Source organism: Coenobita brevimanus, chromosome 47 (assembly GCF_032717465.1).
Source record: "Coenobita brevimanus isolate Jiangsu-jjx chromosome 47, ASM3271746v2, whole genome shotgun sequence".
NCBI classification, from domain to species: Eukaryota; Metazoa; Arthropoda; class Malacostraca; order Decapoda; family Coenobitidae; genus Coenobita; species Coenobita brevimanus.
In genome coordinates this window covers 12409415-12436761 of record NC_137000.1, presented here as the reverse complement: position 1 = coordinate 12436761, position 27347 = coordinate 12409415, and the positions used below count along the sequence as shown (strand labels likewise).

At 39.5% G+C, this 27347-nt stretch overlaps 2 protein-coding genes across 2 annotated transcripts in view; one reads left to right on the top strand and one right to left on the bottom strand.

Annotated features, from left to right (window-relative positions):
- The window catches only part of LOC145399054 (carboxylic ester hydrolase-like), a 137745-nt gene that overhangs the window by 74509 nt on the left and 35889 nt on the right, over positions 1-27347 (top strand). The window lies entirely within an intron of this gene.
- On the bottom strand, positions 119-27347 carry LOC145399077 (uncharacterized). Its single transcript, XM_080271831.1, has 5 exons — positions 27160-27347; positions 11652-11763; positions 1185-1257; positions 711-882; positions 119-314 (listed from the first exon to the last, which is right to left on the bottom strand). The coding sequence occupies exons 1-5, from the start codon at positions 27345-27347 to the stop codon at positions 119-121; spliced, it is 741 nt and encodes a 246-aa protein (XP_080127957.1).

Genomic DNA, 27347 nt, shown 5'->3' with positions numbered 1-27347 from the left:
GACATTTTTTTGTCACTTAATCACTTCATTACGTTTTGTGTCAACTGTTGCTAGTCGTTGTGCTTCAAGGCCCGGTAGAAATCATTAAATTAGAGGAACTACCATAAACAGCATCTTTTTAATAGTTTCCACCAAGTGAGGCCTTCCGTGACTCGGGCTTGCTCTTGCCGAGGGTGCTGGTGGGTGAGGGTGGTGGTGGGTATGGTGGTGGTGGGCATGGTGGTGGCGAGGACGTGGGTGTGGAACCGGTCTCGGGGTCTAGGGCCTGGGGTGCTGTGGACCTGGGTCTGTCAATTTCCTCGTAGGTGACGCGACTGGCTGCACCTGCTAAGAGAATTACAGTTATAGTAGGTCTGTGTGTGCCGCTTGATTCTCTTAATTACTGAAAGCTTGAATGTCATTTGTAAGATCCGTAATATTGTTGAAAGTTGCCAGAATAAATGTTTAAAATATCATCATATTCAAGGGGTTAACTTTTTCAGTGGCAGTGATACCTAACTGTATAAAATTGAAATGTCAGTTGTCAAAATTTAACATCCAAGTATCTAGTGGAGTGCAAAGGCTTAATTTACTGCCCATGTGTCCCAAGTGTGAAGACAGAATAACAGAATAAGTAAATTAGTATTTGTTCCTTTTGTCTCTCCCCTCTCACTCTCCTGTACGAATCAGAACATAAAAACCTATGTAGTAAATGGCAAAGTGGTGTTAACGTACTGGCCACAAGTCCACCAAAGCCTGAGGGTAGATTGGGTGTTTTCGGTCTCGTTCCTCCCGGTTCCCCCCTGGCCCTATCCTGCACGACCCGGTACAGCAGGAAGGCCGACACGGGGCGCAGGGCGAGGCTGGCAACAGCAGCAGCAGCACCGAAGCGCATACTGCCGGCTGGGGAAATGGAGAGAAGGGGTTTGTTGAAATTTGTGGTGTGAAGGAAAGGGTAGGATTTGTAATGGTGTGTGATTGTGATGGAGTGTGTATAATATGCGTGTGTGTGTGCATGCGCGTGTGCATGTGCGTGTGCCCGTGCGAGTGTACGTACTGTATGTATGTGTGCGGGATTGCGTGTTTGTGTCTGTGTCTGCGTCCACAAGCGCTATGTTAATAAATAAATGGGTAAGGTAGAGGTGTCAGAAGGTCTCCAAAGCTAACGAGAGGAATGGGACTACTAATCTCACATATGAACTTACTCGAGAGCAGCGGCCAGAAGATGCAAAGGTTCACTACGTCAAACATAATGGACAGCAAATCAGTGCACATCGCCTGAAAGAAAAAGGGAGGATCACAGTTCTTGTATAAACAATTGTAATAATTTTGAAGTTTTACCATCATCATCCTCTCTATCACCATCATCATCATCATTAACATAGAATTGTATATCTCCTTGTTCGTTCTCTGCCTGACTATTCTTATTCTGTGTTGCCACTCTATTATCCTTTTCGTTCAGCTGTTATATATTCTGCAAAGAAGCTACTGACCGGTGTTCATTTTTTATTAATTGTGGTGACTGCGTCTTCTACTTCTGTCTGTTTCTGACGGATTATTAATCTAGTAGTGCCATCTTTTTAGGTGTCTTCTATATCAGTTGCATAGGTTCTCTCTCTACATCTTATCTTCAGTCAGCTACTACTCGCTGACGTTGTTTCAGTTGAAGCAATAATGTTTTCAGAATCTCAACTATTTCATTCTGATATTTCTGAGGACTTACTGAGAGTAAAAAGAAAAGGTTTAAAACATCCAATGATGTGTATGCGATAGAATTACAGTTTATTTTCAACTTCAAGTGATCCAGTGGAAGGTTTGCGTGAAAGACAGACAAAGACAGAATTGAAGTCAAAAAGACAAAATGAGTGCCATATGACGATCACAGATGCCTCACACGTGCCGCATCACTCCAAGCACCTCATATCTCGCTCTTTGCTCCCCCAGTCACTTTCCGTGCCTACCATTTTGCCTGCCTTCTCTTCGCTGCCGGTCCTCTGTATTCATGCTTGCTTACCCCTCCCTACCTATCATTTGTCTGCAAGCCTATATACCCCTTCCTACCGGTCCTCTGTCTTCTTCCCCGCCTACTCTTCCCCACCTATCGTCCTCCTGCGTGCTTGCCTACCCGTCCCTACCTGTCCTGTCCACTTGCCTGTATACCCTCTCTGCCTGTCCTCTACCTACCTAAATCTGCTGGTTGCATTCCTTATCTCCTTAAGGAGATAAGGAAAAAAATTTAAGAGTAAAAGTTACTCTTTTAGGGGAGTACAGCGCCTATGTCAATATTTACTCTTCTGAGAAATGTGAGAGAGTAAACATACTCTTCAGGAGGAGTATTTCTTACTAGAAGAGTACATTTACTCTCTTCAAGAGTAAAATTGACCTGACACTGTACTCCCCTATAAGAGTATATTTACTCCAAGGAGGGTTTATTTACTTTTCGAAAAGAATAATAAATACTCTAGCAAGGAGCATCATTACCTTTTGCAAAGAGTAAATCAATCCACCTTGAAGTAAGCTGGAAATAGTAGTGCAGATTCCTTCCAAAATAGCTGCCCTTTGTGAAACAGAAAAATACACAGATAGATTTTACATGTTTATAAATTCATATCATTTCATATTTCAAAATTCATACTAAAAAGGATATCTATAGTAAAACTAATCTCGTTCAAACCATGCAGTATTTTAAAATCCTAAATACAGATACCTAAATGCATACATCCAATCCTATGTTGCCTCATGGGGAGTGTAGGAGCCCGGGGCTGGGCAAGTTGGTCCTGACGTTTAAGATGAGAGTGACCAGCTCCACTCATCCCTGAGTGGCATTATGTGATCAATAAACCCCAACCTACCCTTGGATATAAACCTGCACAGGCTCAATCAATTGGAACACCTTTATTACACACTAAACCACCAGGTGCCATAATTTGGTTATATCAAATTCTTTAAGTACAAAAAGTACGTCATTTACGTACAGAAATATCAGTAGAAAGATTACTCTCTTCCAAAAATATGTAGTGTTCTGAATGCATAAATGCAAATATGTCTAAATGAATAAGAGTAACACATTTATTTACATGACTACAAAAACAATATCAAAATCAGTCTAACTCTAGCTCCCTCCTTACAAAAATAGGTAGTGTTCAGAATTCATAAATGCAAATACCTGTCCCTGTAAACACACATTAATCCAAAGAGATCCATCTGAACACCAGCTTCTCAACACGTAACAACTATGATGGCAGAACATGTGCCGGTTTAAGCAACTTTTTCTTTTCATGAAATGTTAAGTTCAGTTGGTGAATGAAAACAAAAATACAGAAATATATTGTACACAATTGTAAAGCTGAAAGATTTCATGGTGCAATTTTTCGTCTTTTACCTTGATAAATGCAAAATACATTTCATCTGAAATAATCTCAATGCAATGTATCACAAAAGTATGAGCTGTAATACTGTAACAGATGCATGTTAAAACATCTTATAAAATTCAGTCCATTATAGGCCACACATTTGCCACATGATTATAACTAATCAACTTGTAAATCAAAGGCTACTTGCATCTATTTAAGAAATTGTGCATTTTCTTGCCTGTATTAAGAGAAACTAAACTAATCAAGATTAATTCAAATATCAATTACAAAAATGTTCATAGCAGATATTTTTTTTCCAATATTGATTTGATCTATTTATGTCAGACTGCACACAATGCCTTGGAAGTATTAACATACAGAATTTTAAGCTATTCACATTGGTGTACGCTTCCCAACCATTAAACTTCAAGAAAACAATGACTTATTTGTTTGCTAGGCAAGCACAAAATTCTTTAAAATACTAATAATGTACTTATGTAAACTTAAATTAATGCACTAACACATCATTGACAAAATACCAATATAGATCATAGTAAGTTACCAGTCAATAATTATTAAAAACATGAAGTGAAACCAATAAAAGATAGTAATTATACCTAATTACACTTTTGAAACAAAAAATGTGACAAAATCTATGCCCAAGATTCACATGTTGGCAGGCAATCTCCATCAATTCCAATGTGGACACATCAAATATTCAGTGTCAGGTGACAATGATTTTCTTATTCAACACTAAATACTGAATAGTGAACATATTTTAAAGCATATTTTTATCTCCTTATGTATATCAATAAATACTAAAATTCAGGGGTTATTACCTATGAGTATATCCACAAGTCCAATAAATTGTGAAGTATTATTAAAAAGTCAGTCTGGCAACAGTGACACTTTTACACAGTGATTTTTGCAAGCAAAGTACAAAACCTTTTATTGGAACTGACCTTGTCCTGGATGTTCATGATGGCCTTTTGAAAAAAGGTCATGGAGGCCACAAGCTGCTTGGGATAAACTATGTTGAAAACATAGAAGCAAGCAAACAAGATTTTGAATGCTCTGGTTAGGGTTTCACTAATGGCAACTATACCTCCATCAACTATGATCTTGTAATGGGTCTTGGTATTTATCTGAATCATCTGAATGTAGGGGGATGGGTGGGTCAGGTCCTCAGTCTCCATAAAAATGAAATTAAATTACATCCTCCTTCAGCAGCCCAGGGATGCTCAAAAGATTCCAGGAACATACTGAAACATATTTCCAGTATTTACAATCAAATCTAGCACTGCGTTTTTATACACTGTAACATAAAACTTAAGCACTTGAAAATTAACACAAGAAATGGCTACCTTAGCAAAAGAAATCTGATGTATTTCTTTTGATGTAAAGTGTACAATGATGTAAAAATTTTTGTCAGAAGCAAATGGTTATTGCACAGACTTACCTCTCTTATCCTCCTCTGTCCTACATTCCTGAAGCTCTTCACGTGCTTTTTGGACCAGGTGAAGGCTGAACTTCGTTTTAGGTGGAGAGAGAGCAAGAAGACGGTCAGCATACTTTTTCATGCCTACCTCAAACTGAGGCCCCAAGCGTACGTTGTAGATTCGGAGGAATTCCTTGCTGATCTGTTATGAAAAACAAATTACACATTTAAGATACTGTAGGTGTTTGGTTTTAGATTATTCAGTGTCTATCTCAGTATAATTTATAATCATTTCATATTGATATTTTATACTATTATATTATTTCTAGAAGATAACTGCTAATAAAATCATCAAAAATGGTAAATGCAGGAATAATAGCAGGGAATGCAGAGCATACCTGAATGAAATATACTCTACATGTAAGTCCCATTAATATAACATACAGTACAACCTTATTATAACAGACTAATGGGGGCCCAGGCCAGTCCAAAAAAGGCAAAAGTCCGATAAATGCGACATCTGGACTTCTACCTGCTACCTCAGACTTTTTCCAATACATCAGACATTTGACCGGACCGCACCTATGGTTTTTCACCACGGCATCAGCAACAGCTTTCACTACTTACTGTACTGTACTGTATTATACATTCAAGGGTCCGGACTGAAGTTGTATTTAGCAGACTTTTCCCAAAAAATGAGAGCGATGCTACGGCTGCTCCGGACTGAGGTCAGGCAGTCTGGACCAGTTCTGGCTTTACCAGACTTTTCCTGTTATATAAGACTTCAGACTTCAGTCTGGTTGGCTCCTCGAGTCAAATTAAAAGGAAATTCTGGTAGATCGAGGTCTGTTATAGGCTTGACTATATAATTCAATGACTGTAACACATTTAGCTAACCACTATATGAATTAGTCTATGTGCTGAATTTCACAATATAGCAACTTATAGCATAACAACCAATAAGGGGTGTTAAGGGCCAAGCGTGCCATTAAAAAAAAAAAAAAAAAAAAAAAAAAAACAGAAATCGCCTCTTTGAGATATGATATCTGGCATTTTTTTGCTGATGATGTGATGGGCCCTTATGACGTGTGACGGGTTGCGCATCTTAAGGGCCGAACACACCATAAACAAACGATGCCAGAAATCACTTCCCTGGGAGCCAATTTCCAACATTCTTTGTTTTAGGTGCATTGGGCCCTTAAGACGTGCAACCCCTCCAATATCTGATCATAGTCATTGTTACAGGAAGATCTAAAATAGTGGAATGAACATATAACTGATGCAAAATACTATTTAAAATTCAATAAAGCAATATAAATCATTACCTCTTTCTCATCAAATAGGAGGGGATAGGACTCTCTAATCTCCTTAATGGTGCTGCCACCAACAACTTGTTGTCTTCTATCGCAAATGTGGCATCCATTCGGGTCGAAATCTTTGCTGCATCTCTATTTCCTGGCTTCAGTTTGCTCTGGGAGTTAAGGAATTTGAGATGCTGCTTGATGCTTGCATCATCCTCTCCTTCTTGCCTTGGGGGTAAAAAGTTGGGAACTCCCCATGTGATGCCTTTCTTCTTGCCAGCAGCCTCATTTACCTGGGATTGTTTCCCCCCCTTTCTCTTTCTCCATCTCCAGTTTCCTCCTCTTCACAGCAGGCTGGTTGCGGTCTGCATTCTTTCTATTGTTTTTAAATTTATCTATTAGCTTCCGGTTCCAGTTTTGCTGCAAACCAAGCAAAAGAAATTTGTTAGCACCAATTACTGGAAAGACAGAGTTTTCTAAAAACAGTTTGGTTGTTAGAACAGAAGTCTGATAAAAATAAATATCACTGATGATGGTATGAGACAGACTTCTAACAGTGCGAGGGGTTCGCTTTTATGTAAATACTACAGAGCATAATTTAGTTAACAAGGGTGTGAGACACTGATAACTGCATTACTGTTATAATACTCAACTGGCCATTGCTATGTATGAGCCACTGTCAATACACATACAAATTGTATAAGTTGATTATGTTTACATACCAGTGCAATGTCATAGTTGGAACCTGCTAGGCAAGGGTATATGCGGAACAACATACTGGTGATGGCCAGGTACTCAGATGTAGTGCAGTACCTGTAAAACAAGTTTACAAAATATGTTGAAAAGCTGCACACATTTCAAGCCTAGCAGTAATGTACGGTAACCAATGTATGAAGACAAATGTTAACTTAATAAACAGTACATCTTTTCACTCACTGAATATGACAATGAAAAAAATATATATGCACATTTTCAATTGCTTTTTCAAATCACCTAATATAAAACAAGTAAAATCTCATACTTACCATTTACCATACACCATTGTAAGGTGTTCATAGACGGCTCCAAGAAGCAAGCCAGCATCTTTTGGCCTTAATGGCAGTTTCTTGTCCAGCTTATCTCGCACGCTGGCTGGGATGTACTCTGTTGGCAAGCTGTAGTTTGGCGGAAGAGGATGACATCCATCAGTAGCTGAGGGAGCAGAAGGACCTGCGGCTGGAGTAGGGGATGGTGACACACTCAGTCTGGAGGCTGACTTGCTTGGCATTGGTAGCACCTCCGGTGCTTCATTGGATGTCACAGCACTAGAAAAATATTAAAGAATTTATGAAGCTGAACACCGTATAATGAATGTTAAAGAGTTTTCAACATATTATCAATCACGTAACACCTTCATGACATTTATAATATTCTTCTCGATATTTATAATATGGCATTTATAATATTCTCGATAATACAGTACCGGTATATTATTTACCTGGTGTCAGTGGTGGTCACTGTAGAAACAAGGAGGCTGTCTATAACAACGACCTGCAGGCGATCCCTGTCTCTTAGACAGGAGTAGTCTGTGATATCCACATATTCTCCCCATTCAGGATCCATGGCCTGCACAACAACTTCAGATTCTGGTTTAATCCCAAATTCAAGTCTTATTTTGTCTGGTATATTGTCTCTGTCTTCTAACTCCAGAACTTTCCTTCTTCCCGCACACTCAACCAAAAACTTGTACATTATCTATGCCACAAAATCACATGAAAATTAATATCAGTTACACAAAGTGGGTAATATGTAATATTGTGACAGCAACATTAAGCTGGTACCAACTAATTCAATGCAAACACTATTTAAAAGTACTTCTATTAAAAATCTTCTCTTCCCAATTCTACATAATGAGGAGGGTAAATATCAAAGAATGATAGTCCTAAACAAACTGAATAGGAATGTGAGGCTTAAGAATGACATATTTCCTAGCACCATATCTATAAACCCCAAGTGGTATTAAATCAAGCAATTCAGTAACCTTGACAAGTTGGATTCTACTGGTCTCTGAAACATGATAGGCATGTAAATGCCTGTTGTATATGGATTTCATTACTGTACAGCACAAGTAATATTCAGCATTCACTAAGAATATATGTGTAATCAGACCAAATATGTATAAACCATCTAGGGTCCCTAGTACAACACATGAGCCAATGGAATAAGTGATCCCATCTGATTCAATTTTCTTCACAGAAGTCACTGATTCAATGTTATTGTTGATATCAGAAATGGACTGTTGTATTTGGACAGGTAGTAACTGAATGATTTCTGTGGTCTGTCCACTTGCACCAGATTCTGTACTTCCAAGATACAACTCAGAGCAATGAATTAGTGCTTGTCGAGACTGGTGTCTCTCTGCCATTGTTTTGCAAGTGTTCTTTCGGTTATGGGTACCCTGAAAAATACCTTTGAAAAAGGCATGCTTTCCTTCCAGACGAATTGTCCAGCAATGAACCAATGGGCCAAACATTAATGTCTGAGTGGGATAGTGAGTTGTGTAATGCATTTTGGGTTTGGTCCTGGCATCTGGGAAACATTCTTTGAAAGTGTCGTACAAGATCTCAATTTCATCTCTCATGAATTGCATGTCTCCCCTATGAAAGGCAGGAGCAGTTATCGTTTCAACAAAATCCATCAGTATTAGCAAGAGATTCCAAAACTCATTCTCTTCTGGTACAAACTGTCCAATTATCAATGGCAAAACCCTGAGGAGACATCTCATCTGTGTCTGTGTGTATTTCATTTTGGGGGTTCCCTGAATGAGAAGTATAGGGGGAGGTTTATTTGCTCGGTCTACTTCTGGAAAGGCAAAATTCTGTAGATGGGTATTCAGTTCTTCAAAAGAAAAATATCCCTCTGCTACAAATTTTTTCAGTACACACAGAGTTATCTCTGGTATTATACCTTCAAAACAGTCATGTGCAATATCAGATGGTAGTCCTCCAATTATATGAAAATATCGCAGATTATTCAGTGGCGATTGTCCTTTTACGCCATATGCACGAATTAAGGTTTCATCATTCTGAACTGCACATACATGTGCATCATGACCTCTTTTAGTTCTAAGTTGAAAAACTTCATCATTGTGTGCATCTTTCATCTCTTCTTTCGTAGCAGTACAAAACCTGCACATTCGTTCTGCTCTTGAGAAATTCTCATAAAAACGACCAAGTGCATGGGCCCCAAGATTGTCAGCTGCCACAAAAGACAGTTCCATGAAAATGATACACTTGCCCATCACAGGTAACATTTATACCCTCATTTTCAAGGATGCTAATGTCATCAAGCACTGGCTGTAGCATGGCTTCAATGCCATAATTTGCAATAATCTCATGGTGAAGGCAGAGCAAAACTAATTGAATGTTATCAAGTTTTGATCTATGTTTTGGTGACAGGTTGCCAAGAATGAAGTACACAGCAGATATTTTGTACATTTTACTCTTTGTTCCAATAGGATTGGCAGCCATAAAATCATCATAGTAAAGTTCAATTTGTAATGCTGTGGATTCCTGTTGGAATAGAGGATTGGAATGATAAGAATCTCCATCACAAAAGTCTCTCAGTACACCATCCCTTGACCTTCTGTCTTGCATAACTTCTGCCAATACATCTCCATGAGACAGCAGTGACTGAAGGGTTTTTAGTATTGGAACATATTGCAATGTATGTGATCTACCATCAATCCCTTCCCCTAAGACAAGTTCAACAGGACCAACGTACTTCATATGATCACAGACATATTGATGAAGCTGATGAGGATGATAAAGGCTACTGCAAGCATCTTTTACCAGCTGCGTTTGCTGAAAATGAATTTCATTCATTTCTCTATTCAGCTTATTCAGGTTTTCATGTTCATCTTGTTCCAGTAGCAATTTCATTTTTGCGAGAAATTGGTCACTGTTTAGTTGCACAATATTTTGAATTTCCTCAGCAACAGCACTACAAGCTGCTTGTGTCACTTTATGAATTTCACGCAGTGTCAGAAGAAACTTGGCTAATCTTTTAGTATAGTCATATTCAGGAACATGAGCTCTTCCCACATCATCAGCATGATTTTCTCCATTGTCATCAAAGTCCATGTCATCCTCAACATTGTCTATACTTGGTACTTGTACAGCATAGCCAACATCAACATTTTCATTAAGATTGGGTGACAAGTGCTGAACAGAAAAGGGCTTATGACACTGCTTAATGTGGTGCTGGTAAGATCGAATATTTTTGTATTTTCTTGTACACCCATCTATGCCACAAACAAGTTTGAAATCCCTCTCTAATGCATGGACCAATGTATAGTGCTTTAATAAAGTCTTAAACCTACTAGCCTGATAAATGCATTTTTGACAATGAAAACGTATTTGATTATGATCCTCCATTATTGTTATAAATTCTTACAATCGAGTACCATAATTTCTGACCATGGGATATATATATATATATATATATATATATATATATATATATATATATATATATATATATATATATATAAGTCAATCCTAACCCAGTAGTATTGCAACCTATTGCTGAAAATTAATATAAAGCCCAATATTTATACTGTATGTCTCCCAGCTAGGTATTTGCCTACGCTTTTCAAATCCTCATTTCACGCATGACCACCTGACCAGTAATATAGCTCAGCATTACCTACACACACAACTATAAGTTCTTTTTAAACTAGCCCACAATATAGATGATACCTTTAAATTTATACTGTCACAATATTTGTTACCAATTACCTTACTTGTGCACCGATATTTATGTATTACACAGCTGCTAAATTCAACTGAATCTCCAACGTAAACAACAGCCGGAAAAAGACTAACGTGATGCGCAAGCCCTTAATCACAGCTGACAGCCAGCATGAGTAAATGCACTCTGCATGGGGAGTGTTTCTACTCACGGTGCTAATGCTAAGGAGTAAAACAAAGAATACTCTTCTAGGAGAGTAAACGTACGCTAGTTGTTCTATGTGTGTTTTGCTCATATACTTTCTAGCTGATAGTCCACACACTCTGCATTACCTGAATTTGCATTGTGTTGGCTTTTTCTCTTGCAGTGTTTCCATTATTCTTCTCTTCTCATTACCATCTCCCTTCCCTGTGAGCTGTCCACCGTATCCCTGTTTACTTTGTAACATACGTATGCATACTGGCAACAAATTAATGTGTAGTGCTTACGTTGTGTGTGTACAGTACTTCTGTGTGTGGGCGTGCGTCCGTGTGTGTGTGTGTGTGTGTGTTGGGGGGCGTGGAGGCTATGTAATGCCTCTACGTGTGCTCGTATATGTAACATCATATCAGCCATACTTGTCTGTTTTCGGTCTGATGTCCCCAGTCTCCCTCCTGCCATCTACAGTGTTTACCAAGGTCTAGTGAGATGTCTACCTGCCATCATTTATCTGTAAGTCGTTTCTGCCTTCCAATCTGTTTTCGATCTAATTATTTATCTCCCAATCTGTCCAGTTTTCTGTCCATCCATCTATACACCCATCTATCCATTTATCTATCCATCTATCATTCATCCATCCATCTACCTCACCATGAAGGGTGGCTCCTCAGACTCGCGGTGGTGTAGGCTCCAAATGATGGCCAGGAAGAAGAGACCATTATATAGGAGGAAGCTCTGTGGCAGACACCCGCATTGGCCGCTCCTGAAGCACACCACACAACACTGTAGGTCAATTCAACATACAGCACGCCGCAGTATCCAAATGTTTAATAATACTGTACAATTTACCTTGCCAAGACGTCACTGCAAGGATACTTGAACAACACAACACCCAGAACTCAGTGCACAGCTTCAGTATCATAGTATTGAGCAATTCAACCTGCACTGTATGCATAACTTAAGGAACACTATAACACAGAACACTGCATTCAGTAATTGTAAAACCCAATACACTCTTATGCTGATGACTCAGCCCTTCATAGTTCTTTCACATTTAGTACCTCCTTTACACAATTTGATATTATAAATTCCCAAATAAACACAGCAATTTCTTTGAACCAGGACCTTTCTAAAATTAATCAATGGGGACAAAAAAATCTGGTCTCATTTAATGCTCAGAAAACTAAATACATTAATTTCTCCAGTAGAAAGAATCCCTCAGACTCACACATAATTTTAAATGATGTCAGTATTCCCATATCCACTACAATTGATATCCTAGGTGTTACTCTAAACCCCAACCTAAGCTGGAGAGCTTATGTTAAATCCCTTGCTAAAAATGCTTATAAAAAAATGGGACTTATGTACAGAGTTCGTGAGTTCTTCACTGACGAGCAAATGGCCACAATATACAAAAGTCATGTGCGTTCTCAGATCGAATACTGTTCACCACTGTGGAGTGGATGTGGAGCGGTTGCATTGAGGCAGTTGGACAAAATTCAAAATAAAGCCATTAGATTAATCAATAATCCTGCCATAACGCAGGACCTTCCTCCGTTATCAGTACGTCGAAATGTTGCTTCTTTAGAACTATTTTATCGATATTTTTACCGTAAGTGCTCTAACGAACTGGCTTCAATTGTGCCTCCCCTTTACATTTTCTCCCGAAACACTCGGGCAACTGGGAGCGCCCATGAACTCACACTCTCTCCCCCACAATGTAGAACCTTTGCTTATCAAAATTCATTTATCCCCAGAACTACTACTCTCTGGAATTCACTTCCTGGGATTTGCTTCCCACATTCATTTAATCCTCTTGATTTTAAATCCAATTGTTATAAGTATTCTATGAATTGAGGATGCCTTTAGGCACATGGACTTATTTATTTTTCCTTTGTTTTTCCTTCCTCCATTCATTATAAAAAAAAAAAATGGGTTACTCTGAAAAAATATTAAGTAAGTTATTTCAGCACACACAACTTCATCCTAACTCAGCAACACGGGCATTTCACAAGAGTTATGTAGGTGATTTCAAAAAACGAAAAACTTAACTTCAGGAACTCACTACATCTATCAAACGTAACTGGAAAAAGTGAAAAAAAAAAATCAAAACTAAAGAATGATAGCATAAAATCATAATAAACGAGACAGGAATAATCCAAAAGTAAAGACTGAAAAGTGCTTTGGGGAAAAAAAAGGCAAATGAGAAAAGATGAGGGAAAACAAGAGTATCAAAGAAGAAACTGTATCAAGACACACTATAATGTGAATGTGAGATGAACGAAGAAATTACCCTGGAAGAGAAAGAGAACTTAGGTTACTTTTCTCGACTCAGCCATAACACTTAACCCAGCGTTTCTCAACCGGGGTTCCCCGGAACCCTAGTGTTCCGCGAGAGATCGCTAGGGGTTCCGAGAGAAATAGTGATAACTAGGCTAATTATATGTAAATGCATTTTTGAGTCATTTATGTTTAATTTTATATTCATAATTTTACTATACACGTACGGCATATTCTTGGAAAATTCTTGGGTACTATTTTCAAGTCTTAACCTGTTATATGAATTAAAAGTATAATAATTATAGGGAATAAACTTAGCGACGTCTTTACGGCGCCATTGTGAAACCGCCATTAGTGGTCAGTAGACACGAGCTATACGTGACGGATTCGTGACTCACTCGAGTACAGGACGCGCGCACGGTCTCCATCAATCTCATATGTACACACTCTCAAAAAAGTACCATTACAGTGGGGTCCGATAAGCTTCACACTGAACAATCCAGTTGTCACGGTAGGGTGGAGGAAGACAGTTATCAAAGGTTTCATTTGTGGTGTCAGTTTGTATCATGCAGTAAGTTTAACGATACTTTTTTGAGTGTGTACCTCCTTGCATGCTGGTACAGTCCCTCATTCACCCACATTATTTAGTGAATGTTACCCATCAGTTAGGGATTTTATATGAATTTTAAGAGTTTAAGTGTGTTTATGATTTTTTTTGTATATGAGAAGTTTATGTATTTTTTTTTCTTTCTCTTCCAAAGTTAGTTTGCTTCAGTTTTATTTGTTTAAGTTTTATTCATCAAGTTATTTTAGTAGTACTAGTAGTTATTATCTGATTTCGTTCTGTTTATATGGGTTATATAATTATGATATTGGTTATGTTTATTTTTTGTGTGAATGAAAACCTCCATATGTGGTCTCTAGAACAAGCAGTTTCATTTATTTATTTATTGTTATTTATTATTTTTTTTTAATTGTCAATAAACTTGAGATAAACGTAAGTTATATTTTGCTTAAACAAGATATCAGGAAAAAATATATTATGTTCTTATGAAATTTAAGTTCATACAGCAGAAAGAAGATATTAATAATGATATATAATAATTTTTATGTAAGGGTTCCCTGAGACATGAAAATTATTTCAAGGGTTCCATAAGGGTAAAAAGGTTGAGAAACGCCGACTTAACCCCACACACCCAGCATTCACGCCCTTGCCCATCCTATCACATACACTGAAACAGAGACTGATATCCTTGAACTCAAATAACATGAGCTAACACCCAGTTCACACATTACTCAGTCTATCCTTACTACTCAGGCACAGGTACTAACGCATACTAATTGTACTCACGTCACATAATGTACTCACAGCTTTACTATTCTGTAACTTTCATCCAAGGACTTATTTATACTAATACACTCACATCACTCTTACATTTTTTGTATAATCAAAACCTTCACTATGCACTCATAGATTCTTTTCACATTTTACTCATAGCGTAAGAACCTCTCACACTGTGCATCACTTACATATACTCACTGCGTTCTCATTTGTTATTTATTCACACTAATTCCCTTCAGTTCAGTTACTTTTAGTTGATGGTTATTGTCACCAGAGAATGCTGTTCATTTAATAACAGACCGTCGGAGTAATAAATTTTTGAAACAATCTCCCTGAATCCCTTAATAAAAAGATTGTGTTTCTTGTGTTATTTTTGCTAACGCCAGACAAGTGACAAGTTTATTCATCTTAGTAGAAACATGTAGAAAATAAATTACAGAATATACAACTCTTTTCCCCGCACACTAGGATATCACTTACAGTTTGTTGTCACACTACTTGCTTTATGCTAACTTCTCGCACGGTACTTTATGACATCAAAGAACTAAAGCAGCTTATACCAGGGTTATTAACAAAATGGCTGGGAAGGCCGTCTATTTCAAGCAGCTCCCCATCATTTCAAGATTTATGCTTTGCACTTACACCTCAGTTATTCCCTTCTTTCTTATACCTCACAATATTTATTCCTTTTACTCGCATACTTTACCATTTCTAGTTAACACAGCACATTCACAGACGCAGGACTTTCAATAATATTATATTTCAATTTTTTCGCATATGTGTTTGTATTCCACTCAGACACTTCTCTCCTATTATTTGTTCATACTATCATTTTCTCTCTCTCTCTCTCTCTCTCTCTCTCTCTCTCTCTCTCTCTCTGGTAATAATGTGATACCCGTAATCCTCTTAGCCACTCTCCCTCAGAAGTGGTACAGTATATAGTGCACCTGTAATGCACCTTTCTAAGTAATAACACGGCCATAGGTTCGTGTGGCTCTGCGTCCTTGCGTGGTGGAGGCAACACGACACACCTCCCCAGCGCCCCACCCAGTACGTTCACCCCAGTACCTGCCCAGTCTGTTGTTTTTAGTACATGCAGTTTCTCTGATGTTCCCTGTCGTCTCTTGTCTAATATTATACTGTTTGCCACTCTCATTTATTTGTGGTTTGTTCACCTTTGTTCTCTCAGATCACTGTTTTGTCAGTGCTATTTTTTTATTATATATATATATATATATATATATATATATATATATATATATATATATATATATATATATATATATATTTTTACGGAACAGAGAAAGATAATGTACACTTTAAGTGAGAATACTAAAAATCACTACTGTCCCGTAAAGTTCCAGGTTCAAAACAAAAGAGTTAGGTAAAATTACAAGTTAAAGTTTAATGCTCAAACTAACAACAAAACATTCAGGACTCATAAGGATAATGTAATGGCAAATAAACAGGTTAAATATATGGTTAACTGCAATAGCCTCTGTTAACACGAAATTAGCAAGAGTAAATTTATCTAAGTCAGCCCTGATAAAATGAAAATTCACCTGGCAATGCTCAGTTAATGCAAGATAAATTATTACAGATACAAACTACTATAAAAAATGATTGACATAAAACCCAACATTAATCAAAAACCTCACCAGGCCTAAGAATTAACCTCATGCTACACAGTACAAGAAAAAATACAACAGATATACTCAAATTACACACAGCTGCTAGATGTTTGGAGATTTCTTGAGCACTCACAATAATAATATCTGTACAGGGGAGGACAGAGATGTGAACAAAATGAGGAGCAGATCTAAGTGGCAATGATGCAGAGACTGAGCTCATTATATAGGGGCCGGCAGAGCTTGATACAACTTGTAAGAAGGACGCGCAAATGAAGCCATGGGGACAAAGAGTTGAAAATCCTGCTCTGAACTCCAGAAATGACGACTTACTCTAACGGTAGAAGGGGGGAACTGAGGCAGAACACGCTCGTGATCAAACATGCAGCATACTGTGCGTTAAAATTACACAAAGGATGATGAAATCATAGGCTATGTAACACCTCCCCACAAAGAAAAAGAAATTTACAAAGGAAATTTCTTATTACTCTAAAACAATCTGTCTAAAGTCTAGATAAGCAATTTGCAATAACATTTTCTTTCCCCTTGACATGTTCTATGTCTAATGAATACTCCTGAAGAAGTAGACTCCATCTTGTCAATCTCTGATTTTTATCTTTAAACATACTAAGGAATTTCAGTGGGTTGTGATCGGTATAAATGACTATGGGGTCAAAACCAGAACACAAATAAAATGAAAACTGCTGTAAACCCAAAATCAAGGCCAAAAGCTCTTTCTCAATAGTGGAGTAGTTCTTTTGAGGTGGAGTGAACTTCTTACTGTAATAAGATACAGGATGTTCAATACCCTGATCATCCTCTTGCAGCAAAACAGCCCCAGCTCCTGTATCACTTGCATCAACAGCCATCTTAAAAGGCTTAGCAAAATTTGGAGTAGCGAGCACTGGCTGACTTAATAGAATAGCTTTAAGTTTGTTGAAAGAGGATTCACAGTTATTGGTCCAGACATATTTAACTCCCTTTTTCAGTAGGTCTGTAAGTGGTGATACAAGAATAGAAAAGTTAAGAACAAATCTCCTGTAATAACCTACCATTCCCAAAAATCTTTGTAGCTCTTTCCTACTTTTAGGACTGGGAAGATCACTTATAACCTGAACCTTAGCTCCTGGTGGTGCAACATGTCCATCACCAATTACATACCCAAGGTACTGAACTTTAGCTTGACCAAACTCACACTTTGATAAATTAGCTACAAGATTAGACTGAACTAAACGGTCAAGAAATTTACTGACATGGCATAGATGATCTTTCCAGTTGTCACTGAAGATTAATACATCATCAATATAAACAACACACCCTGCCAAACCCTCTGTTACAACATTCATGAGCTTCTGAAATGTGGCTGGTGCATTCTTCATACCATATGGCATTACCGAACATGCAAAAGCCTTTCCTAGTGTTACAAAACATGAGATCTCCCTAGCACGTTCAGTCATAGGTACTTGCCAGTATCCATTTAACAAATCAAACTTACTTATGTACCTAGCCTTTCCGATCTTGTCTATGCAATCTTCCACACGAGGGAGAGGGTAAGTGTCTGTTTTAGTTATCTGATTAACACGTCTGTAGTCGATGCAAAGCCTCTGTGACCCACCTGGCTTAGGGACCAGAGTGACAGGAGAACTCCACTCGCTCTGACAGGGCTCAATCATCTTGTGGTCCAACAGGTAGCCAAGCTCCTTCTGGATGAGAGGAACTTTCACTGGGTTCACACGGTAAGGAGGCAGTTTAATTGGCTTTGCATCTCCAACCTCGACATCATGCATCAACACAGTAGTTCTTCCTGGAGTGGCACGGAACACTTGCGGGTACTCCTGCAGTAATGCCGAAAACTCCTGCCTTTCCTCGGGAGGTAGATGAGAAAGCTTAGTCTGGAGATCATTCATGATATCAGGATTCTTCCCCAAACTATCACTCAGGCTCATACTTCATGGGAGAGCTTCACTTGCAGACTCGGGTGGAACAGCTGCAGTGCAGACTGGATTATTTTCGTCCCGCCTGTGATATAACTTTAGCATGTTGATGTGACATAGTTGCTTGCTCTTTCTACGATCTGGTGTGGCGATGACATAGTTGACATCACTGAGTTTCTTCTCCACGAAATAAGGACCACTAAACTTGGCTTGAAGAGGTTGCCCATGAACTGGTAGCAGAATCAGAACCTGATCTCCTGGCTGAAAGTGGCGTAACCTGGACTTCTTATCATACCAAGTCTTCATCTTCTCCTGAGCAGCTCCTAAATTCTCTCTCGCCAGCTGTAAAGCAGTGGACAGCCATTCTTTGAACTTCATCACATACTCCAGCAGGTTGACGTCATCTTCCTCCGACAGCCAGCATTCCTTGAGTAACTTAAGGGGTCCCCTTACTTCATGGCCAAACAGTAGTTCAAAAGGTGAGAAGCCCAGTGATTCATTTGGAGATTCTCTTGCGGCAAATACAACAAATGGAAGACCTTTGTCCCAGTCTTTCTGATGTTCCAAACAGTATTTCTTGAGCATCGATTTGAGTGTTTGATGATATCTCTCCAACGCTCCTTGGGTCTGGGGATGGTAAGCTGAAGACGTGATCTGGGTGATGCCCAACTCTTTCAGAGACTGTTTGAAAACATTTGACATGAAATTACTTCCCCGGTCTGACTGTACCTCCTTAGGCAAACCAAACTTTGTGAAGAACCCTAGCATTTCCTTAACCACGTTCTTTGCTGAGATATTTCTAAGTGGAATGGCTTCAGGATAACGAGTAGCCATATCAATCAGGGTCAACACATAAGAAAATCCTGAAGAAGTCTTAGGAAGAGGGCCCACAATATCCACCAACACACGGGAGAAAGGCGCCTCAAAAGGAGGAATGGGAACTAGAGGTGCAACCTTTTCGGTCTGATTACACTTCCCCACAACTTGACAGGTGTGACAAGACTTACAATACCAGGAAACATCCCTGAAGATACCTGGCCAGTAGAAGTGTTTCAAAATACGTGCCACAGTCTTCCTCACTCCAAGGTGTCCTGCCAAACTGGAATCATGAGCCACTCTAATGATATCCTGCCTACAAACACGAGGGATGACAACTTGATGTACAACCTCCCATTCACAGTCGGCTGATGCTGTTGGGGGTCTCCACTTCCTCATAAGTACTCCTGACTTTACATAATAACAAGTAGAAGCACCGGCTGACTCTTCTTCACTGTAAGCAGAGTTAGCTAGACCTTTCAACTCAGGGTCAGCAACCTGCAACTCAACCAACTCTTGACGAGACAAATTATCAACACTACGGGGTACTGCCTCATCTGGTGAGTGGTCCAAATTAGCAAGAAAAGTGTCAGCTAGGATAACATCATCATCATCATTATCCTCTAAATCACCAGTAACTTTAGACTTAGCCCTAGTGACAGCACATGCAGGGAACACATCAGGGACATCACAATCCTGGGTCACAGCCACTGGCTCACTAGACAACTGAGGAGCTGGACACACTTGACTTCCACCAATATCATTTCCAAGTAAGAAAGTTACACCTGACATTGGGAGTGTCTCAACCAACCCAACCATAACGGAACCATTAACAAAACCAGACTCTAAATTCACTCTGCACAGAGGGACAGAGAAGTAATTATTCCCAACACCTTGTAAGATTACAGTTTCATCAGAGGAATTAACATTAGAGCCTAGAACACTTGTCAGCATAAGGGATTGGCAAGCACCTGTATCACGATATATTTTAACTGATTTCCTGTCATTACTGTCCAGATGACTGACAAAACCATCAGACAGGAAATTAGCACATGAACTCTTGAGAGTGTCACCCACGTTACTGCTCAAAAGAGGAGCTCCATCATGAGAATTTAAGTTACCCCTCAAAGCAGGTTCAGTTAACTCAGTTAAAGAATTCTGGGAACTCTCAAGAGTGGACACTAGACCAATTGACTGAATATTTAAAGACTTCTTTTTGTTCACATCACGCTGTCTCCTGAAACATTTCTCCGTAGTATGACCAAGCTTACTACAATAAGTACATTTACTTTTCTGAAATCTAGAGGTGAAGCTGGTATTTACTTCCTGAGAAACATCATCTTTATTCTCTTTCCTGTTACCTGTACTCTGAGTAGAGGCAACGTACTTACTCTCAGCTTTCCCTTTTTCTCTAGAATATCTCTTGTGAGTGAGAACATACTCATCAGCTAAAACTGCAGCATCAGACAAATTATCTATTCTTTTCTCATCAAGATATAGGCTTACATCTTTACTAATACACCTTTTGAAGTCCTCCAGCAAAATCATCTGCTTAAATTTGTCAAAATCAGAATCCACATTCTTAGAATTTAACCACTGCTCTAACAGATCTTCTTTGATTTTTGCATACTCAACATGGGATTGCTTATCTTGCTTGTAAGCTGTCCTAAATTTTACTCTATAGGCTTCAGGAACAAGCTCATAGGCCTTAAGAATCAAGCTCTTAACTACATCATAATTATCAGATTGATCCTGTGGCAAAGATGCATAAGTTACTTGTGCTTTACCGGTGAGAACAGTTTGAAGGAGTACTGGCCAATACTGTTTGGGCCAATTAAAACCTGTAGCTACCCTCTCAAACAACTGAAAATACTTTGTTAAATCAGATTCATTAAAAGGAGGGACAAGTTTAACATTTTTAGCCACATCAAAATCATCAGAGCTAGATGATCCAGTTCCACCTTGTTTCATGCGATACTCATGGTCTGCCTGAATCCTAGCAATTTCAACTTGTGCCTCAGCCTCCTTAGCTTTTGCCTGAAATTCAGCTTCCTTCACACGAGCCTCCTGCAGGGCTAGCTGTAACTTGGCTAATTCAATCTGCGTTTGCTCATTTGGAGGAGTTACATTAAACAAGCTTTCATTAATCATGTCAACAATTTGATCTTTAGAATGATGAGAGCGAACAGCAATTCCCAATTGTTGAGCAACGAGCTTAAGTTCATTCTTTGTTCTGTTTTCTACATCACACACTGTTTGCACATTTGACAAAAAATCTTTGGCTTCATCAAGTGTAGTAATAGTAGCCATCATGGATATATCACAGTCACAAAATATCAAGCAATATCCTTATGATAATATCCTGAATATCCTGATGAAAGGTTGCCACATTTATGTTACGGAACAGAGAAAGATAATGTACACTTTAAGTGAGAATACTAAAAATCACTACTGTCCCGTAAAGTTCCAGGTTCAAAACAAAAGAGTTAGGTAAAATTACAAGTTAAAGTTTAATGCTCAAACTAACAACAAAACATTCAGGACTCATAAGGATAATGTAATGGCAAATAAACAGGTTAAATATATGGTTAACTGCAATAGCCTCTGTTAACACGAAATTAGCAAGAGTAAATTTATCTAAGTCAGCCCTGATAAAATGAAAATTCACCTGGCAATGCTCAGTTAATGCAAGATAAATTATTACAGATACAAACTATTATCGAAAATGACTGACATAAAACCCAACATTAATCAAAAACCTCACTAGGCCTAAGAATTAACCTTATGCTACACAGTACAAGAAAAAATACAACAGTTATACTCAAATTACACACAGCTGCTAGATGTTTGGAGATTTCTTGAGCACTCACAATAATAATATCTGTACAGGGGAGGACAGAGATGTGAACAAAATGAGGAGCAGATCTAAGTGGCAATGATGCAGAGACTGAGCTCATTATATAGGGGCCGGCAGAGCTTGATACAACTTGTAAGAAGGACGCGCAAATGAAGCCATGGGGACAAAGAGTTGACAATCCTGCTCTGAACTCCAGAAATGACGACTTACTCTACTATAACGGTAGAAGGGGGGAACTGAGGCAGAACACGCTCGTGATCAAACATGCAGCATACTGTGCGTTAAAATTGCACAAAGGATGATGAAATCATAGGCTATGTATCAATATATATATATATATATATATATATATATATATATATATATATATATATATATATATATATAATGTGTGTGTGTGTGTGTGTGTGTGTGTGTGTGATAAAACTGATATTTAGGCCTCTTCTTACTTCCCTGGCTAAAAGAGATCCTCCCCGAAATTTTTGTGTTAAACGTTCACAATTCTTTGACGTCGCCTCACCTAATGCTATGGTATCTCACCATTGCATATATGATGCTTAGAAATGCCGCCAATTAAATATACTGGCCTCACGACAAGGCAGGAGTTACCGTCACTTCTCAACACCTGTGTAGTTACGATATTTTCTCCTGTAATTTTACGAGTATTTACCTAACTTTGTTACTTTTCCTTAGTTACGCAACACTATCAGTTCTCATGTAACACTGCCATTTAAGTTACATTAATATGAATCTACTGCTCTGTAGGTACGCAGCACCTTTCAAATCACATATAAAACGTTAATGAAGCTACAGAAATCTACACCATCAGCGATATGAGGTACACATTAATAACCACACCTCTTGTTCCATAAAATGGAGATTAGTTTGCAAAAAATTAAGATTCGCTTTTCATAGATGGGCACTGACTTAAAAACAATAGAATTCGGCTTCTTATAGGTGGGTTGCATTTGTCAGCTCTTTCGTTAACCGGAGTCAAATCCATAAAAACCCTACATGCATTTTTTACTTAATTTGTCATCGCACTTCACTTCCTTTGTAAAATGATGATCGCTACGCAATTCCTCCAAGGTTTCTCACTACATTTCAGGCAACTCAAAAATTCAAAGCGATATCTCACGAATAAGATGTCTAGCCGCCACTGCTGCGAAAGGGATGCTGTCTTGATCATAGCTAGGATGGTGTTGGTCGTCCCAAGCATCCCGACCCTCCGTGCTCTCCCGGGTCAGTCGAGGCTAGAGTTTGCAGCATTTTATTTGTGAGAATATTTTACTAGGGGCTACACCAAGGCAAATGGTAAAGATAGATAAACGCAAATGTGCTGGGAAGAAACAGACAGGGGAGTGATTATTGACTTGGAACAATACAGAGTTACTGCATCGTTTCCAAATAGCACAAGGTCAATACATTACGGCATGTGTGAATCACTTACATGGATAAAATAGATACAGACTACATATATGAGTAATGAATTTAGTGAGAAGCGGGAGTGCTGGGCTGATGTGTTTATGCGTATTGTATATGTAAAGTTGTACCACGTGGCCAGATTTTACTAGGAGAGACAGAGAGCAAGGAGGTAGTAGCCAGGGTGAAGCTGAGAGTAGAAAGAAGGCCGGAGCTAGGTCGCCCGCTCGGTTTTAAGCCCCCTAATGAGGTGAGTGGAGCACCGGTAAGCCTAGGTCGCCTGAATATTGAAAATTTGATTGGTTTAGGCACCACTACATGTGAGGAGGAAAGAGAAATTGAATGCTATTGGTAGAGGCACCGATAGCAATGCTGATTCCGAGAAAGAGGTGTGGAAAAAGCCATGAGGGAAGGAAACCACGTGTGTATGGTGAAATGAGGGAAAAACCACGAGGGAAGGAAACCACGTGTGTAGATGAAATGCGAGATACAATACTTTGTGGTACCCACAGCACTCCCCCTCCCCCCTCTCCGTTTTATGGCAATAAAACAGAAAGAAAAGAGAAAGAGAAACAAAAAAATATGATTAAGGGACAAAGTACATATATATATATATATATATATATATATATATATATATATATATATATATATATATATATATATATATACCGCATGCAAAGTGAGCGAACATTTGAAAGTGATTTGGATGCGGTAATTACAAATAGTAGTTGTGATTGACAGGAGAGTTTCTAATGACAAGTCCATTTCATGGCAATGTGTGATGGAGTAACATATTAAATGGGGGGGGGGGATGACTATAAACTAAACAATAGTAGCCGGGCATAACTTTCTGTACGAACATTTGACTTGTGCTTAGTTATGATGAATGAACGAATGAGAGAGTTATGCCCGCCTTTACAACTGAGCTCTTATATAAGGTTGCACAAACACAAAAAACTGTACCATACGAATGCAACATAGGTGTGATGATGTGGAGTGTCTGTGGTTTTTGGTATCAGATTATGCTGGAGTGTAAAATTGTGGTGGTTTACTGAGACGGCCTGACTGAGTGTAGGTAAATGTGGTAGTTATTGATGTAGTTTGTAGGGTTGTGGTTAGTGATGGATGGTTTACAGGAACGACGGGTGTTGATGGATGAGGGGTATTGACTGGGGGAGGGATGGGGATTGGTGGGAAAGAATGTGGGGTAGGATCGTCTGAGGTTGACGGAGAGGGTGGGTTAGGGTTAAGGACTGCGTAAGGGGCGGGAGCTGGGGTTGACGGAGAGGGTGGATGAGGTGTAAGGATGAGTTGAGGGGTGGTAGGGTTAGTGCTGGAGGTCGGGTTTGTGGACAGTAGTGTGGGTGGTGGTGAAGGAGTGTTTGCGTCAGTGGTAGAGGTGTGCTTGTCTGCATGATGCGTGAGTTGGGGTGTGGTGATGACGGGTAGCGGAGGGTACGAGTTGACACAGAGGATGGTATGAGCGTGTGTGTGGGTGGGTGGTGCATGTAGGTGTTGGTGTAGGGCTATGAGGTCTTGGTTGCGGGCGTGTTGTTGGTGGGCTGGCAAGGTTGGGGAATAACGTGTGGGATGTTGTCTGTGACTGGGTTTGTGGTGTGGCCGGTTTGACTCTGTCTGCAGAGATTGTGGATGGTTTCCCGTGTTTGTATATTGTGACTGTCTTATGTGAGTTTGTGATCACAGGGTATGGGCCTTCGTACGGGGATTGGAGTGGTGATGTGCGTTGACCCCTCCTCACAAAGACCTGTTCGGCGTCTGGTAGGGAGTGCGGGATGAACGTCGTCTGGTGCTGGCGGGAATGGAGAGGGACTGGTTGTAGTGCCTGCATTGCCTGCTGGAGCACTGGGAGGAAAACCAGGGCTGGCATGCCTGACTGCGGGGCAAACTCCCCCGGTAGCCTCAAGTCTTCCCTGTACGTTAGCTCCGCTGGGGAATTCCCGATGTCCTCCTTCTCCGTAACCCTCAAGTTTAGGAGGAGGATTGGCAGCGCAGCCCCCCAATTCACTGAGTGGGGAAGTGCCCTCAGTACTTCCTTCAGGTGACAATGGGAGCACTTAATCATCCCATTTGCCTAAGGTGATATGCAGAGGCTCTGTGGTGTTTGGCACCCAGGAAGTCCATTAGGTCCTGCCAGGCCCGAGATTCAAATTGGGGGCCCTGGTCTGTGATGATGACCTGCATGGCGCCAAAACGAGCGACCCGGGATGTCAGGAAGTGATATGCCACAAGCTCAGTTGTAACATCCAGCATGGGCGTGGCCTTGACCCACCTTGTCTCTCTATCTATGCACGTTAACCCGTCATGTTCCGACCGATTTCGCACCTCCGATACCCCCCAATCCCGAGCTATTTTGGAAAAAAAAATTTTTGGCTAAAACCTCCGCTTTTGTTGAGAAACAAAGGAAAATGGCCAAGAAAGGGCTTACCGGGGTCCATAAGTGGTTGGAACAGATGAGGTCCCCCACATCAGGTATTGTATTCTGTCAGGTATTGTATTCTGTGTGAGGCGCTCACGTTTTCTATGGTAGGTAATTTTGGGAGAAACAACAAAGAACACATCTACATTTATTGATTTTGAACTAATACTCAGTAACAACAACAATATAATGGTTTTCAGTTATATATAAAAGAAAAATAAGCATTGTTCCATCGCACGAGCATAGCGTGTTTGGTCATATTGGTCACACACTAGTTGCCAAGTTTCTTGTTTCAGTAAACATATCATTTTTTCTACTTGCAAAGTACAGTTTCAATGCCATTATACCATTTTTTATGGTATGTAAATGTTTTCAGTTGTTTTCATTCATTACGATGACATTTAGCATAAGTATTGCACACATCTGCTTACTCAGCGCACTCGCTATGACTCTTCTGTCAACATACATTATCATTTTTCCACTTTCATAGTATTGTTTTTTTATTGAACCTTTTAGCAACCAATGTAAATATTTTCACTTATATACACTCCTATCGAGGGTATTTAGCGAAATGCTAGCGCATATTCACGTAGCAATAACACTCGCTACCACTCGTGTTTCAACTTCTACTTTATTTCTTCATTCCCAATATACTTCCCCACTTACATTACACCCGTTTCCACCTTATACTACTACGAGTATTTACATAATTACGGGCCATATTTATTCCACTGAACGTCAGAATATTGCATCAAAATACCCTCGCTAGGAATGTTTTGACTTAGGTAATATTTATACACTTACATAATAACTTTCCACTTACATTATACCCGTTTCCACTTCATACAACTATTTACATATTTACGGGCCTTATTTATTCCACTGAGCGTCAGAATCTCGCATCTATATACACTTCTTTGGAATGTTTTCACTTGGAAAATATTTATTCACATAATAATTTTCCACATATATTACACCAGTTTCCACTTCCATACTACTATTTACATATCTACGGGCCTTATAATTACACTGTGCGTCTGTATGTCGCATTTATTCCTGAGTATGAGCGTCATATCGCATGCACACATGATCAGAACTGCATCAAGGTGTGATACTCACTAAAACAAGGATGAATGCAGAGACCCACGTCACACTCTACGCACTCATAGCACATGTCTTTTCTCTGAGTGGTGGGTCTCACCCGGGAATTACTACAAACATGACACCTGCGTTGGGGCCTAGGACTATTTGGCTGAGGAGGTATAGGAGTGGGGAAATGGCGGGCGGATACTCTCAGGGGAGTTTGGGGCAGTTATATCTAGCAGATGAAAGAAGAGCTTTTTGTACCACTTCATCGTGGTCCTGGCAGACTCGACAGTGGATATCATGGGGTCTGACTGGTCCACCAGGCAAATGTTGATGTTGTAATCAAGGACACACTCAGGTTTCCAGATGTGGTGCCTCCTCTTGCTGCGGTAATCCACGGACTCTGTACGGTGCATCAAGGGTCGGTGGACCGTGGACAATAGGCTGACTTCTCTGTTGTGGTTCCACACTGTTGCTAGGATATCGTTAGCCTGGAAGAATACCACCTCATTTTTCTCTACTTTCCACCCCACCTTGACCAT

What these genes read in the sequence shown, in the direction of transcription:
- LOC145399077 (XM_080271831.1), bottom strand. Translation starts at nt 27,347, where the DNA reads ATGGTCAAGGTGGGGTGGAAAGTAGAGAAAAATGAGGTGGTATTCTTC. An exon ending in CACCACATCTGGAAACCTGA is followed by an intron (nt 11,764 to 27,159) that starts GTGTGTCCTTGA and finishes GGTGTGCTTCAG; the next exon opens with GAGCGGCCAATGCGGGTGTC. An exon ending in CTGAGGAGCCACCCTTCATG is followed by an intron (nt 1,258 to 11,651) that starts GTGAGGTAGATG and finishes TTTTTCTTTCAG; the next exon opens with GCGATGTGCACTGATTTGCT.